Raw genomic sequence first — 15992 nt, forward strand, 5'->3', positions numbered from 1 at the left:
GGATAGTTTATAAAATGGGATAATAACATTCTCTCAAATGGTTTCTAAAAGGAATATATAAAGGGAAACATATTGTTTAACACAATGCCTAGCACACATTATCATTATTGAGCTGTAACGTTTATGAGGACTAATAAGAACTGGACTAAAATAAGGGTAATGAGAATGGAAATGGTGGTAAATTTGAGCAATAGCTTTTGGTAGTAGGTCTCAGTGACTTTCCAATATGGATAGAGAGAAAGAGAGAGAGGAGGACGTAAAAGGTGACACAGTTTCTAGCCTGAATGACTGGATGAGAATGATGCCATATCTGAATGAAAGAGTGCAGAAGGGAGAGCTGACTTGGTGGAAGAGATGATGAGTTCTGTTTTGGAGTGTGAAGTCGGTGTGCTTGTGGAAGGCCATCCATGTGGAGAGGGTCAGTGCACAGCTGGGAATACGGACTTGGTACTCAGAAAAGATGTGGGTATATGAAAGGATCTGGAGATGGTTGTGAATTAGGTTACCCATAAATTGCATCAGTGTACACACACACACACACACACACACACACACACACACACACTCCTAACACTCTTTCTGTAAAAACATGAGAAATCCAGGGAAATTTCTCCCAGCAGCCTCAGGAGAACTGGATTAAATCTCCACAATCAACTTGATGTACCCTGCATCTGTAGAATACCTGAATAGACAATGAATCATCCCAAATTGAGGAGGTGGACTTTGGGAGCAATGATATATATATATTTTTCCCTTTTTCTCTTTTTGTGAGTGTGTGTGTATGCTTCAGTGTGTGATTTTGTCTGTATACCTTTACTTTTACCATTTGTCCTAGGGTGCTGCATGTCCATTTTTTTTATTATTACTTAAAAAATTTTTTTTTCTTAATAATTATTTTTAGTTTTTTATTTTAATAACTTCCTTTTATCTTCTTCTTTCTTTCTTTCTTTCTTTCTCCCTTTAATTCTGAACCGTGTAAAGGACAGGCTCTTGGTGCTCCAGCCAGGCATCTGGGCTGTGCCACTGAGGTGGGAGCCAAGTTCAGAACACTGGTCCACAAGAGACCTCCCAGCTCCACATAATATCAAATGGTGAAAATGTCCCAGAGATCTCCCTCTCAATGCCTAGACCCAGCTCCACTCAATGACAAGCAAGCTACAGTGCTGGACACCCTATGCCAAACAACTAGCAAGATAGGAACACAACCCCATCCATTAGCAGAGAGGCTGCCTAAAATCATAATAAGGCCACAAACACCCCAAAACACACCAACAGATGTGGACCTGCCCACCAGAAGGACAAGGTCCGGCCTCATCCACCAGAACACAGGCACTAGTCCCCTCCACCAGGAAGCCTACACAACCCACTGAACCAACCTTAGCCACTGGGGACAGACACGAAAAACAACGGAAACTACAAACCTGCAGCCTGCGAAAAGGAGACCCCAAATACAGTAAGTTAAGCAAAATGAGAAGACAGAGAAACTCACAGCAGATTAAGGAGCAAGGCAAATACCCACCAGACCTAACAAATGAAGAGGAAATAGGCAGTTTACGTGAAAAAGAATTCAGAGTAATGATAGTAGAGATGATCAAAAATCTTGGAAATAGAATGGAGAAAATACAAGAAACGTTTAACAAGGACCTAGAAGAAAAAAAGAGCAAACAAACAGAGATGAACAACACAATAAATGAAATTAAAAATTCTCTAGAAGGGATCAGTAGCAGAATAAGTGAGGCAGAAGAACGGATAAGTAACCTGGAAGATAAAATAGTGGAAATAACTACTGAAGAGATGAATAAAGAAAAAAGAATGAAAAGAATTGAGGACAGTCTCAGAGACCTCTGGGACAACATTAAATGCACCAACATTCGAATTATAGCAGTTCCAGAAGAAGAAGAGAAAAATAAAGGGACTGAGAAAATATTTGAAGAGATTACAGTTGAAAACTTCCCTAATGTGGGAAAGGAAATAGTTAATCAAGTCCAGGAAGCATAGACAGTCCCATACAGGATAAATCCAAGGAGAAACACGCCAAATCAATCAACGTGATATACCATATAAACAAATTGAAGGAGAAAAACCATATGATCATCTCAATAGATGCAGAGAAGCTTTGGACAAAATTCAACACCCATATATGATAAAAACCCTCCAGAAAGTAGGCATAGAGGGAACCTTCCTCAACATAATAAAGGCCATAAATGACAAACCCACAGCCAACATTGTACTCAATGGTGAAAAACTGAAACCACTTCCACTAAGATCAGGAACAAGACAAGGTTACCCTCTCTCACCACTATTATTCAACATAGTTTTGGAAATTTTAGCCACAGCAATCAGAGAAGAAAAAGAAATAAAAGGAATCCAAATCGGAAAAGAAGTAAAGCTGTAACTGTTTGCAGATGACATTATACTATACCTAGTGAATCCTAAAGGTGCTACCAGAAAACTACTAGAGCTAATCAATGCATTTGGTAAAGGTGCAGGATACAGAATTAATGCACAGAAATCTCTTTCATTCCTATACACTACTGATGAAAAATCTGAAAGTGAAATTAAGAAAACACTCCCATTTACCATTGGAACAAAAAGAATAAAATATCTAGGAATAAATCTACCTAAGGAGACAAAAGACCTATATGCATAAAAGTATAAGACACTGATTAAAGAAATTAAAGATGATACCAATAAATGGAGAGATATACCATGTTCTTGGATTGGAAGAATCAACACTGTGAAAATGACTTTACTACCCAAAGCAGTCTACAGATTCAATGCAATCCCTATCAAACTACCACTGGCATTTTTCACAGAACTAGAACAAAAAATTTCACAATTTGTATGGAAACACAAAAGGCCCCGAATAGCCAAAGCAATCTTGAGAAAGAAAAATGGAGCTGGAGGAATCAGGCTCCCTGACTTCAGACTATACTACAAAGCTACAGTAATCAAGACAGTATGGTACTGGCACAAAAACAGAAATATAGATCAATGGAACAGGATAGAAAGCCCAGAGATAAACCCACACAAATATGGTCACCTTATCTTTGATAAAGGAGGCAAGAATATACAGTGGAGAAAAGACAGCCTCTTCAATAAGTGGTGCTGGGAAAACTGGACAGCTACATGTAAAAGAAGGAAATTAGAACACTCCCTAACACCATACACAAAAATAAACTCAAAATGGATTAAATACCTAAATGTAAGGCCAGACACTATCAAACTCTTAGAGGAAAACATAGGCAGAACACTCTATGGCATAATTCAGAGCAAGATCCTTTTTGACCCAGCTCCTAGAGAAATGGAAATAAAAACAAAAATAAACAAATGGGACCTAATGAAACTTAAAAGCTTTTGCACAGCAAAGGAAACCATAAACAAGACGAACAGACAACCCTCAGAATGGGAGAAACTATTTTCAAATGAAGCAACTGACAAAGGCTTAATCTCCAAAATTTACAAGCCCCTCATGCAGCTCAATATCAAAAAAACAAACAACCCAATCCAAAAATGGGCAGAAGACCTAAATAGACATTTCTCCAAAGAAGATATACAGAATGCCAACAGACACATGAAAGAATGCTCAACATCATTCATCATTAGAGAAATGCATATCAAAACTACAATGAGGTATCACCTCACACCAGTTAGAACTGCTATCATCAAAAAATCTACAAACAATAAATGCTGGAGAGGGTGTGGAGAAAAGGGAACCCTCTTGCGCTGTTGGTGGAAATGTAAATTGTTACAGCCACTATGGAGAACAGTATGGAGGTTCCTTAAAAAACTAAAAATAGAACTACCATACGACCCAGCAATCCCACTACTGGGCATATACCCTAAGAAAACCATAATTAAAAAAGAGTCATGTACCAAAAATGTTCATTGCAGCTCTACTTACAATAGCCAGGACATGGAAGCAACCTAAGTGTCCATCAACAGATGAATGGATAAAGAAGATGTGGCACATATATACAATGGAGTATTACTCAGCCACGCATAGTACAGGGAGATCAGCTGAGTGCTTTGTGACTGCCTGGAGGGGTGGGATAGGGAGGGTGGGAGGGAGGGAGACGCAAGAGGGAAGAGATATGGGAACATATGTATATGTATAACTGATTCACTTTGTTATAAAGCAGAAACCAACACACCATTGTAAAGCAATTATACTCCGATAAAGATGTAAAAAAAAAAAAGAAACGAAATTGAGCTATTTGTAATGAGGTGGATTGACCTAGAGTCTGTCATACAGAGTGAAGTAAGTCAGAAAGAGAAAAATAAATGCCGTATGCTAACACATATATATGGAATCTAAAACGAAAAAAAAAAATGGTCATGAAGAACCTAGGGGCAAGATGGGAATAAAGACGTAGACCTACTAACGAATGGACTTGAGGTTAAGGGGAGGGGGAAGAGTAAGCTGGAACAAGTTAAAAGAGTGGCATGGACATATATACACTACCAAACGTAAAATAGATAGTGGGAAACAGATGCATAGCACAGGGAGATCAGCTCGTCGCTTTGTGACCACCTAGAGGGGTGGGATAGGGAGGGTGGGAGGGAGGGAGATGCAAGAGGGAAGAGATATGGGGACATATGTATAACTGATTCACTTTTTATAAAGCAGAAACTAACACACCATTGTAAAGCAATTATAGTCCAATAAATATGTTAAAAACAAGATTAAAAAAAAGCACATTAGAAATCCCTTGGAAATAACTGAATTATGTGCTGCTTTAATGAAAAGAACCCACAACGAAAAACATAGAGAATGGGAAAAGGATCTTTTCTTCTTTCCTTAGAGATGAATGACTAGTAAATTTCCAAATGCAAAGGGGATATTTAAGTTGACTAAGCTTGGTAATTCTGCTGCAGAGATAAGCAAACTATGGCCTGAGGGCCACATCCAGCCTCTTGCCTGATTTTCTAGATAAAGTTTTTTTGGAAAGCAAACACATTTATTCATTTGTGTATTATCTATTGCTGCTTTCACAATGCAATGGCAGAATTTAGTATTTGTCATTGAAACTGTGTGGACCACAAAGCCTGAAATATTTACTGTCTAGCATTTATAGTAAAAAAAAAAAGTTTACTCATCCATGGTCTATTCCATAAAAAATGGTAGTCTTTAAAAATAGTGCATCAATAAATAAGATAATAAAGAAATGCCACCTGGTATATATACCACAACACCAATCTAAAAAGTTCGAAACTTGGTTTCTGGCATAACCTTCCACTGATTACTTATAACCTTTCTGTAACAGCATTTTTTCAGCTGTCAAGTAGGAATAATACCTCCTCTGCTTACTTCTGAAGCTTGGAAGCAGGAAATTATTTTAAAAAACTATAAAGCATCAAAGTATAAGTTATTATTGATATTATAGATTTTTTATATTGTCAAATCAAGAAAGTGCACTCACTCATAATTATATAAGAAAAATATAAATATACATTTCTGTATGTAATTTATTAAAGGAAACTTTCTATTATTTTTTGTTATATTTACAAGAAATATTTGGGTTGAGTAGAACTCATATTGGCATTATCCTTTCCAGGAAAGAAAAGCACAGAAAATTAAGATGTTTGCTTAAAGTCACCCAACTAATTAATGGTAGTGTCTGAGAGCTAGTGAAATCTCTTAATCATAATTTGCTTTCTACAGCACTGTGTACCTACAATGGTGATACAATTTGATAAATCAGTCATATTTGACATACCTGTGTGGGTATCTGAGATATGTAATTTTAGTATAGGGAGTTCAGAGGTTGAGATGAAATAAACAGATTTTTTGTTTAAAGATGAACTGTCTCTTCAAGTGCAATTTATCCTTTCCTGTTTTGAATTTTTAATAAAATTTTCATTTTAGAATAGTTTTAGATTTACAAAGAGGTTATAACGATAGTACAGAGTCCCCGTATACGTTTCACCTGTTTCCCTTATTTTTGACCTTCATTTTAAAACTAAACAATAAGTAACCATCAGTATATATCATCTAGAAAGTTAGAAAAGTGAGAAAAATATGTAGATGTGTAATGTAGAGTTATCATTTTTCTCACTTCACTCATGATTAAGGGAAGATGTTGTTACTTGTCCAAGGTCAGATAAAAAATTGATGACACAAAATTAGAAATAGAAGTAGATGTGTTAAATAGACTATAAGGATGAATGAATTAATGTCTTTAAAATGACTTCAAAATGTATGGACTTCTTAAAATGTGTGGACTCTTGCCTAAAGACAAATCATTACCAATATTTAACTTGCTAATTTACTTTCCAAAACAAAATGTTTTCATTAGCTCCTAGTTTATTTGCAACATGACCTGGCATGGTTCCTGGTATGTTTGGAAGCTTAATGAAGACATGCAAGTTTTTTGGGTTTTGTTTTTTTATTTAGAAAGATGACAATGGGAATGCCTGTGTTTTTTGTAATGTGAACTTTAGAAAGGGAAATTAGGTACTTATTTTTTGACCAAAAACAAGTCAGTGTTTCTCATTTTCAAAGTAATCAACTTTTTTATACTTTTTTTTTGAATATTTGATTGCAACTTAAAAATGTGACCAGATATCCATATCCACAGCAATGTGGAGCTACAGGATAATCATTTAAATATAAAATATATCCACTGAAATATCATTTTACCTATTATTTTTATCTTTTTCAAAATGTAAAACATAATTATATATATGCATTTTTTAAAGGTAAAACTTTCCTCTTGATCACTAAGTAGTAAATGAGATTACGTGTATGAAGTACTCAGCTGCTGATGGCACACTAAAATTTTTCATCTCCTCCTTTTCTTCTTCCCTTTCCTCTCTTGCTGGTTGGTGAAAATCACTGTTCACCACTCAGTCATCATGGCCCTTAGGAGAACGAATGGTGGTAAAGAGAGTTGCAGGCATAAGGAAAAGGGACTAAGGTTTGTTGAGCAAGTGTCACTTGTTGAGTGGTACATTAGGTGATTTACATATATTTTATTGCTTAGAGCTATAAGCTGTCTTGCACTATGGATGTAATTATCCACATTTTACATTTCAGAAAACTTGGCAGGAGAGAGATCTGAACAACTTTCCAAAGATCACATAGCTTAGGAAAGGCTGAAAAGTAAATATGAACTATCTGCCTGCAATGGAGGCCACTTCTTAGAGAGAAGAATCCCTATTACTGAGTGGGTGTTACAATCTCTACTGGTATCAAGATTCTTCTCCTGCCTCTACAAATTTCCCTGCACTTACGACAACGTGGATGGACCTAAAGGGTATTATGCTAGGTGAAATAAGTCAGAGAGAAAGAAACAACCACCATATGATTTCACTTATACGTGGAATCTAAAAAATAAAACAAACAAACAAACCAAAACAGAAATAGAATCACAGATACAAAGAACAAACTGGCAGCTGCCAGGGGGAGGGGTGGGTGGGAAAAATATGTAAAGGGGTTTAAGAGGTACAGACTTCCAGTTATAAAACAAATAAGGCACAGGGATGCAATGTACAGCATAAGGAATATTGCAATAAATGTGTACGGTGACAGATGGCTACTAGACTTATCGTGGTGATCAATCTGTAATGCATATAAATGTTAAATCACTTTGTTGTACACCTCATACTAATATAATATTGTATGTCAACTATACTTCAACAAAATAATTTAAAATTAAAAATTTCCCTGCACTTAAGTAACCCCCGATAAATGGGTCACAATAGAAGAAATTTCCTCTGATTGAAATAGAGGACAGCCTAAGGAGTTTTCTGAAGCTACGTATCAACTGTAATTAAGACCAGATTCCCTCTCAACTTTATTGAAGCTGCCAGTCAAAGACAGCGGTGTGCTTTTGTTAATGGAGCGCAAGTCTGGGCCTCAGAAATTGTGCTAGGCATGGCTATGCCCCTGAGTTTGTGTGAAACCTTGAGTTTTTTTATAGACATTGTATCTTCACTGATAAAATCATTATTCTAAACCTACTTTCAAAGCATAGGTGAATTTTTGGAATGGTACATAATATAATCTTTTATAGATTGTAAAGACAATATTATGGTGTTATTATATTGTCTCATTTTGTTAAAATATTACCTTAAAACATAAATGCAGAGGTTTCTCAGGAAAACATTATAAATAATGAAACATTATTTATTATTCATCTAACATCTAGAATTAAGGTAACTTTCACCAAATTCTACCAACAGAGATTGGAAGACACTAACCAATTTATACACTAAATATAGGATCAAAATTAAATATATAGTAAAAAATAAACAAAAAGTAAGTTTCCAAAAATTGCTTTATCAGTTGCCTTATGTCCAGAGTCAGGCACATTCTTACATAACCTAGGTATACGTAAGTCATTTTAGTAAATGTTAGTATTAGTTTTACACATGACACAAAATTTTAAGTCTCATCTATGATTTGTTCTGGGAATGCACTGTTTGCAACCTTGTACCAAGGAAAAACCACCTAGCTTCCAAATAACTGAAGCAGAAACAAACTTTTGGAATACAACCTACTCATAATTTGGCCACTGTCTGTAACATAAGCTTTCTATGAACCTGGCGATGCTGAGTACTAAATGATGTTTTTAAACAAGTATGCACTAGAGAATTGGCTTTAGAGATATATGAAGTGAAAAGCACAAAGAATCTAAGAAGAGATAAAATATGTCCAAATAAACTAGCATTGCTAAAACTGCATCTGTTCATATGAATAGTTACAAATAATGCACATTTTATGTGACTGAAGATTGTGAACTTTGAAAAGATAACAAAATAAGAAATATATACATACGCATATACGGAACCAGAAATGCAAAAAGGAACATATTTGTTTTGACGAATAGGCAAAAGAGTGAAGAAAAATTTAAAGAAAATTGGAGAAATAAAATTTTTAAAAAATCATACTATTTGAAAATATTTCTCACCCTATCTTGTAACTTAAATGTATACCTACAGTGGACTTTATTAAGTACAGTAAACTTAATTGTATACTTTAATAAGCTTAAAAGCAAGCACAGTTAATTTTAAAATGAGGGGAAAATTCCCATGGCAATAACTTTGTTTTCTAAATTTGTCCATAGGGTGATTTTATGTTATACTTCTCACTAAAGATTTAAGCACGAATAAACCTACTCTCAAAGAAATACTTTAATATAACAAAACGAACTTGAAGTTACTTGTTTTGTAAAGTCAGATTTTCATAAATCTACTTATTAAAATTTATTGTAAAAGTGGAGTAAACCTTAAAAATGTAGATACAAACACTTTCTTCTCAGCCTGTGTAACATCCTGGTATGTTTCTGGTACTTTGAAAGAAAATATTAATCAACTCTTTGTGACTTAGAATTCTTTCAGATTTACCTTTCCCTCAGTCTTTTTGAGGTTAAACCATCCTAATGAAAAGAATTTGGGTTTCAGAATGAGAAAGACTGTATACAAATCACGGTTCTGCCACATATAACCTTGACAATCTTGGGCAAGTTGTTTAAAATCTCTAAGACTTAGGTTCTTCTGATGAAAAATGGGGGGAATAACAATAACGGAATTATAGTAAGAATTAAATGAGGTAAATACATATATAAAAGAGCCAGGTAGACCCTCATAAAGGTTGGTGTTTTATAACATGGAATTCATTCCGTACTACAATTGGTTTTATAAACTAGATCGGCGGGTTGGATAGGCAGCAGATTATTCTCAATATAATAAGAGTTATAACAGCATCTAAGTTCTGAACCCCTCCTATATTCCAGGGATTGTATTAGGTGTCTGACTGGCATGGCTAATCTCTTTAACCCTCATAACTAACATTAGCAAAATGTTGTAACCATTTTGCTGATGAGAAAAGTGAAGTTTAGAAAAGTGAATTAACCCAATATCAAATGACCAGGATATAAACCTAGGCACTCTGTAGCCCTCATTTGGACTATTCCCAAGATTCTCATTAATATTCACACCAAAGAAAAATGGAAATGGGAGCAATTCAGATAAGGAGGGGAATTCTATATCTGGCAACAGCAGAAAAAACCAAAAAACCCCAAAACCCCAAACATAAAAACAAAACAGAAGGACTATATATGTCTTCCTGGAAAAGATGCTCTGAGAGTATGACTACTTATCACCTCCCAGCCTCTGTGGCTGCTTGTGCCATTTCTATAAAAGCCTATGATTTTTAAAAAGAAATTTCACCTGTTGAATATCAGCTTGTCTGTTATATAACCCTTAGGGGCTGTGAAAACAATCTCATCACTATAAAACTTATTAACTTGAAAGATCAAATTTTTTTTACTAGATTTGGGGATCCCCAGGTATTCCCACCACATTCTAAACAGTGGACAATATATTGAATAAGTCATAGAGAGTATCCTCTTCTCCATTTGCATTTTCATCTGTGGGGTATATTGCCTCCATTAAAAAAAGAAAAAAAGGACAAATTCTTAAACCACAGATCAAATCTTTACCAATGTGCCTGATTTTGTAGCATATTATAACTTACAAAGATTTGTGATGCACCATTAAATTTACAATTAAATTCAAATTAAATGGTTTTGAGAGTTTTAAGAGCTTTATGAAATAATAAAATGATCTTTTGCATCTTGTTCTATTGTAAAAATGAGTACTGATAACCACTGAATGGGTGATGACCTAAAGAAATTCTTGCCTCTCTATTTCCTAATATAAATAAAAATGACTTTAAGTCCTAGTGAAAAGTCCTCCATTTTCTCTACAGATTTTTTTTTTAATTTATCAGTCAAAATATTCATTTCCAAAGGTTGAGGTGGTGCTCCAAACTTTCAATATTTTAATTATTGCAATTCTTTATCTCATGTGAAATGAATTCCCATCTTAATTCATCTATCATAACAGATTAATTCTATAGATGACACATACTGAGTCAATACTTGCCTTGATGGTCCTTAAATTATCTATTATTTTCCCTTGTAATCATGTTTCCTACATGTTAATTCTAAGTTATAAAATATTGTCAAAACTTCAGTTAGAAGTCATGGAAAATCATCTATTAACAGAATACAAGAATGCAATTTTCTGTAAGCTCTCAAAATATGATTCTGTCATCTACCTATTTATCTATCTGTCTATCTATTCATTCCTTATTCTCATCATCTGAAAACAAATTTAGAAGCATGGTTGGTTGAATAGAACAGTTGAGAAGGTAACTGAGGTATACCAGATTGCCAAGTGGAAAAAACACTGAAATAACTAATATGAAAGAAATGAAGAAATTCAACAGATTATTAAAAAACGAAGGGTGTATAACCATGCAACTCCATGGACAGTGACTACACATACAAGCAAATGAAAGCAGCTGACCACGTACCCACACACCTTGGCAGAGGTGCACTCCACACTCGTCGGCCGCCACCAAGACAGATGATCTCTGGCGTCCCTTCCAGACGATAACCTGATGAGCATGAGAAGGCCAGAGTGTCACCAACCCCAAAGCTGAAGCCAATTCGGTTACCATATTGAGGAATTCCAGGATCTTCACAAGGTTCCAGATTATACTCTGTAATTGGATGAAGAGAACAAAGAAAATGTTAGTAGTAACCTTTAAGGGTATATTCCTATTTGCAAAATGGATGCTTTTAGGGCCAGCCATACATTTTAAAAGTTACTGTATGTAAAATTATGGGTATATGCTGATGGCACACATAATTTTCTTCTTTTGTGAAAGGTCTACTAATTTAATGAATACTCTTATGTGTGAAATTCAATACAGGTGAGAAAATGTCACCTTCTGAGTGATACATTGAAAATGTAGCTATTTATCTTGTATTTTTTCTTCTGCATTAGAAAATTTCCATTTCATAGATTTTTGACTTATAATAATGGCATAATAGATTCATATTTTCAAATGCAAAATGCCATTTAGAATGAAATGATTTGCATTTTGAAATGACTTTTACTTAATGGTTATAGTCTAAATGACAAAGGCTCTTGTGCCTCTAGTATACAAGAAATTCAATTCATCCATATTCTGAAAAACATGTCACTTCAGATGCAAGGGTTTATGTAAGACTGAAGTGCTCATAAATTGAAAATTGTATATTATAGATTTATACAAGAAAACTTCCTCAAGCAATGAATGAGCACCATGAAAATGAACAGTTAAACACTCTTCAGGGTATGAGAGAGTAGAGTTAATTAAACAACAATATTATAATTTATATACAGTCCTAAGAAGAAGTAGCTTATCTAAAAATATTTCCAGAGCACGTGCTTAGTATGTAATTGCAGTGGAGAACAAGAGGGATTGTTTCACGTTGATGAGCTATTATTTTATTGTTTAAAAAACTTATTTGGATATACTTTTAACATTCTAGGTTAAAATTGATTATGCTCATTTGCTATTCACTATGAAATACCTTAATTATTTTAGAAGACAAGTATTTTCATGTAAATACTAGAATAACTGTTGAAGGATGAGGTTAGTATTTTTATGATTTTATTTATATAAATTATATATTATTTATAAAATTTTGTATAATTGTAATATTATAAATTTAATGTTAGTAGGTTGGCATAAGATTTACTTATTAATTTGCTTCTGTATTCTCTTTCACTACTCCATTTAACTAGAAAGTAGAACTAATAAGAATACATTTTTATTCACTTTGGTCTTATAATTTTTTTCCTGTAATTCAAGTTATAATGTTGCCTACAGATGAGGTTATTCTAGAATAAAAGAATAACCATATTAACTTGTTTCTGTATCATCTAGTTGCAAATGAATAAATTAAGTTTGTCTTAATCTTGGCCTATAAACTATGCCTTTTTCTGAAACACAAAACTAGAATATCACTGGTTTAACTAACATTTCATTTATGGCCTAATTGAAACTTTAAATATATGTATGAATTTCCATTTTAAGTTCAACTGGCATTTTAGCAAGTTCTTCTCTGTTAGAATTCTGCAGGATGCAAGTTAAAGAAATGTATTTATTGTATTTCTATTAAATTTTTTAATGAATTGATTTATTTTTTGCTATTGTTTAAAGGTTCCCTTTAATATATTACTATAGACAATCTTCAAGGCATTTCAACGTTTCATTAAAATTTGTTGGCAGATAATTTCTTTGTTTTCTTCTTTATTTCTTTTCTCTTTTTTTCTCTCTGTTTTGTCATACATAACAAAAGTTATGCTCATACTTTTAAAAATCTGATTTTTAAACTTGTTTTCTTACCAGAGAATGTAATATTGAATCCTTCATATGATATTGAAAAATCTGAAATGAAGCGCAACTGAGCCCTGAAATTTCCATAGAGACCAGCATTGATTGTTGAAGGAAGTTCTGAACCAGTCAGGCGTGCCAGTGGTTGGGTAAAACTACCATTCTCTGTGATGAGTAAGTAGTCATGATGGTCTTCCAAATGAAAGGTGTGAAAATTGAACTGCACACCTATTAAGGGAAAGATGAAAATTAGACTTATAAACTATATCAGTAAAACACATAGAGCTGGGGCTTCCCTGGTGGCGCAGTGGTTGAGAGTCCGCCTGCCGATGCAGGGGACGCGGGTTTGTGCCCCGGTCCGGGAAGATCCCACATGCCGCGAAGCGGCTGGGCCCGTGAGCCATGGCCGCTGAGCCTGCGCGTCCGGAGCCTGTGCTCCGCAACGGGAGAGGCCACAACAGTGAGAGGCCCGCGTACCGCAAAAAAATAAATAAATAAAAAATTTAAAAATGTAACTCTTCTTTTTTTCTCTCTCTCTCCACAATGAGCCTTTTTTAGGAGGGGTCCAGAAATTAAGTCAGTCTTTCAAATGTTCTTCAGTGTAAATGTGGTAATTGACACTAGACAGATGTAAATGAGAATGAGGTGTCAATGTGGCAAGGAGAAGATGCTCTGCCATCTAGATTAACTGATATCTAAGTTTACAGAATAATGAATGGAAATTCACATTAAGTCAATTTGATTTCAATCAGAGACTAAAACTAAGAAAAACTAGGCAGGTAATACAAGAACAGATGTAAAAAAAAGAAGAAAAAATTCATTATGCATGTTTTTCTTAGAAAAATGCGGTTGTTCTGATATGCACTGAATTAATACTTGGGAAAATTAAAAATTCTGTTAGATAGTGATGCTAATAAGCCCATTGTCAAGTATTACATACATAGTCTTTCTGAGATACACTTTCTCCATTTGAAAAATGGGGTCCTAATAGGGTTGTCTTGAAGTTTAAATGAGACAATATAGGGGATGACTTGGCACAGTGCTTTCACAGAGGAAGTACTCAACAATCGTTAGCTATCGTTATTGTTTAATCCTTCAACATGAAAGTAAATTGGTTTCATGTCACTCTGTCCTAGTCAGCGACTTTATAAAAGTAAGCCTCTGTTTATCAGATTACAGTTTAAGCAATAAAATCTGTTTTCACTGCAGCAAAACAATATAAGACCTTCTGCTGAAGGTCAATTAATCCAAATAAGAATATGATACTAAGAACCTACTATATTATAGGCATTATGGAATATAAAAAAATTAGAAGATTGTAAATAACTCATGGTCTATCTGAGGGAAAAAGATACATAAAATAAAAGTTCAAACATTATGCTAAGTGCTATAAAAGTGATTAATGTGAGTCAATATAGGAGCATAGAAATAGAGGTAGTTTGTCAAAGGTATCAGCAGAGGCTTCTGAAGGCAATGGCCTTCAAAAGTGAACAGATGTTTGTGGAATAACAATCCTGGGATAGACATTTCAGGAAGAAGAAGTGGACAGGCAAAGACATACAATCTTAATAGGGCAATGGGTGTTGAAGAATAGTGAGAAAAAATCAGTGGTTTCAACATCATAGTACCTTCTCATAAAAGTGATAATTCAAGAAGCCTTATTAAGGCAATTTTTGTTACAGAAATATAAGAAAAAACTTGGGCTTCAAGTCAAAATATCATGAATATCTAGGTTTTAGTTAGTTATGACACTAACTATGACCTTGAGGGGGTGACATATTGACACATGTGTGCGCGTGCATGTGCGCATCTGCATGTGCTGGATGAGAAGTTAAATTATATTACCTTGACAATTTCTCCAAACTTTAAGAGATTATCCTTCACATAACTTTGGCTACACTTTGGAATAGTTGTACTTCCAAACAATTTTGTTGGCTCGTAAAAGAAAAGCAGATAATCTGCATTTCTTGCCATGTAAATACAGATTTAATTAACACTTGCAATCTGTGAAGATGCAAAACCTTAAGTGTTAATTAAACCTCTATTTACATAGCAAGTAGTATGTAGCCCTCCATTTTCTTGTATAATACAAGGAAGCTTATTTTGAACTCCATTAATCCACTACACACTGAAATAATAATAACACTGGATGCTTTGGTTAACGTCCAGCAAAGAGTCTTCCATTATGGAGAGCAACAAAAATGACAGTTTACAAAGTCTTCTACCTCATTCCTGCTGTACAATACCACAATACTCATTTTAACAGCATTTTTTTCTCAATTATATTTAATTTCATTAAAATAACAATCCTTATATAATCCTCACTGTCAATAAAAGGATGTATAATTTTAATAAAGGCAAACTTCATTTGTATCTCAAATATTCTATCAGAACTGCAGATATATCTCACATAGTTGAACAGGAGTGTAAAAACACATTGTGTAAAAAACACAATGAATTCAAATTATTAAATAAAGCTTTAATTTTTAAAATTGTAATATCTTCTCATTGCTAGGATTTTGTGGGTGGGGTTATTTTAGATCTTCTATAGTAAAGTTAATAAGTACAATGTAATAGTAAAAACCAATAAGAATAATAAAAGAATAGAGCTAAAACAAAAACTACTTCTCCAAAGCAGTTTTTATCATGAATAAATTAACTCTTTTTAAAAAGATTAGCATGTAGATTTTTTCAGGTAAATAATTTTCATCCATTTTCGTTTTGATATATTAGAATGCCCATTTTCCCAGTGTCAAGTTTTTGCCTTAACCACTTATATTGCTAATATACTATTTTGGTTGTATTGCATGAA

General features: G+C 34.1%; 1 protein-coding gene across 3 annotated transcripts in view; it reads right to left on the bottom strand.

Moving 5' to 3' along the window:
- The window catches only part of CSMD3 (CUB and Sushi multiple domains 3), a 1076690-nt gene that overhangs the window by 372349 nt on the left and 688349 nt on the right, over positions 1–15992 (bottom strand). For all 3 annotated transcript variants that reach the window (XM_060127236.1, XM_060127235.1, XM_060127234.1), the window contains 2 exons: positions 13193–13408; positions 11327–11515 (listed from right to left, as the gene is read on the bottom strand). In XM_060127236.1, the coding sequence (XP_059983219.1) occupies positions 11327–11515; positions 13193–13408 (405 nt within the window). The remainder of the gene's footprint in view (positions 1–11326; positions 11516–13192; positions 13409–15992) is intronic.

This window comes from Lagenorhynchus albirostris, chromosome 17 (genome assembly GCF_949774975.1).
Source record: "Lagenorhynchus albirostris chromosome 17, mLagAlb1.1, whole genome shotgun sequence".
NCBI lineage: Eukaryota > Metazoa > Chordata > Mammalia > Artiodactyla > Delphinidae > Lagenorhynchus > Lagenorhynchus albirostris.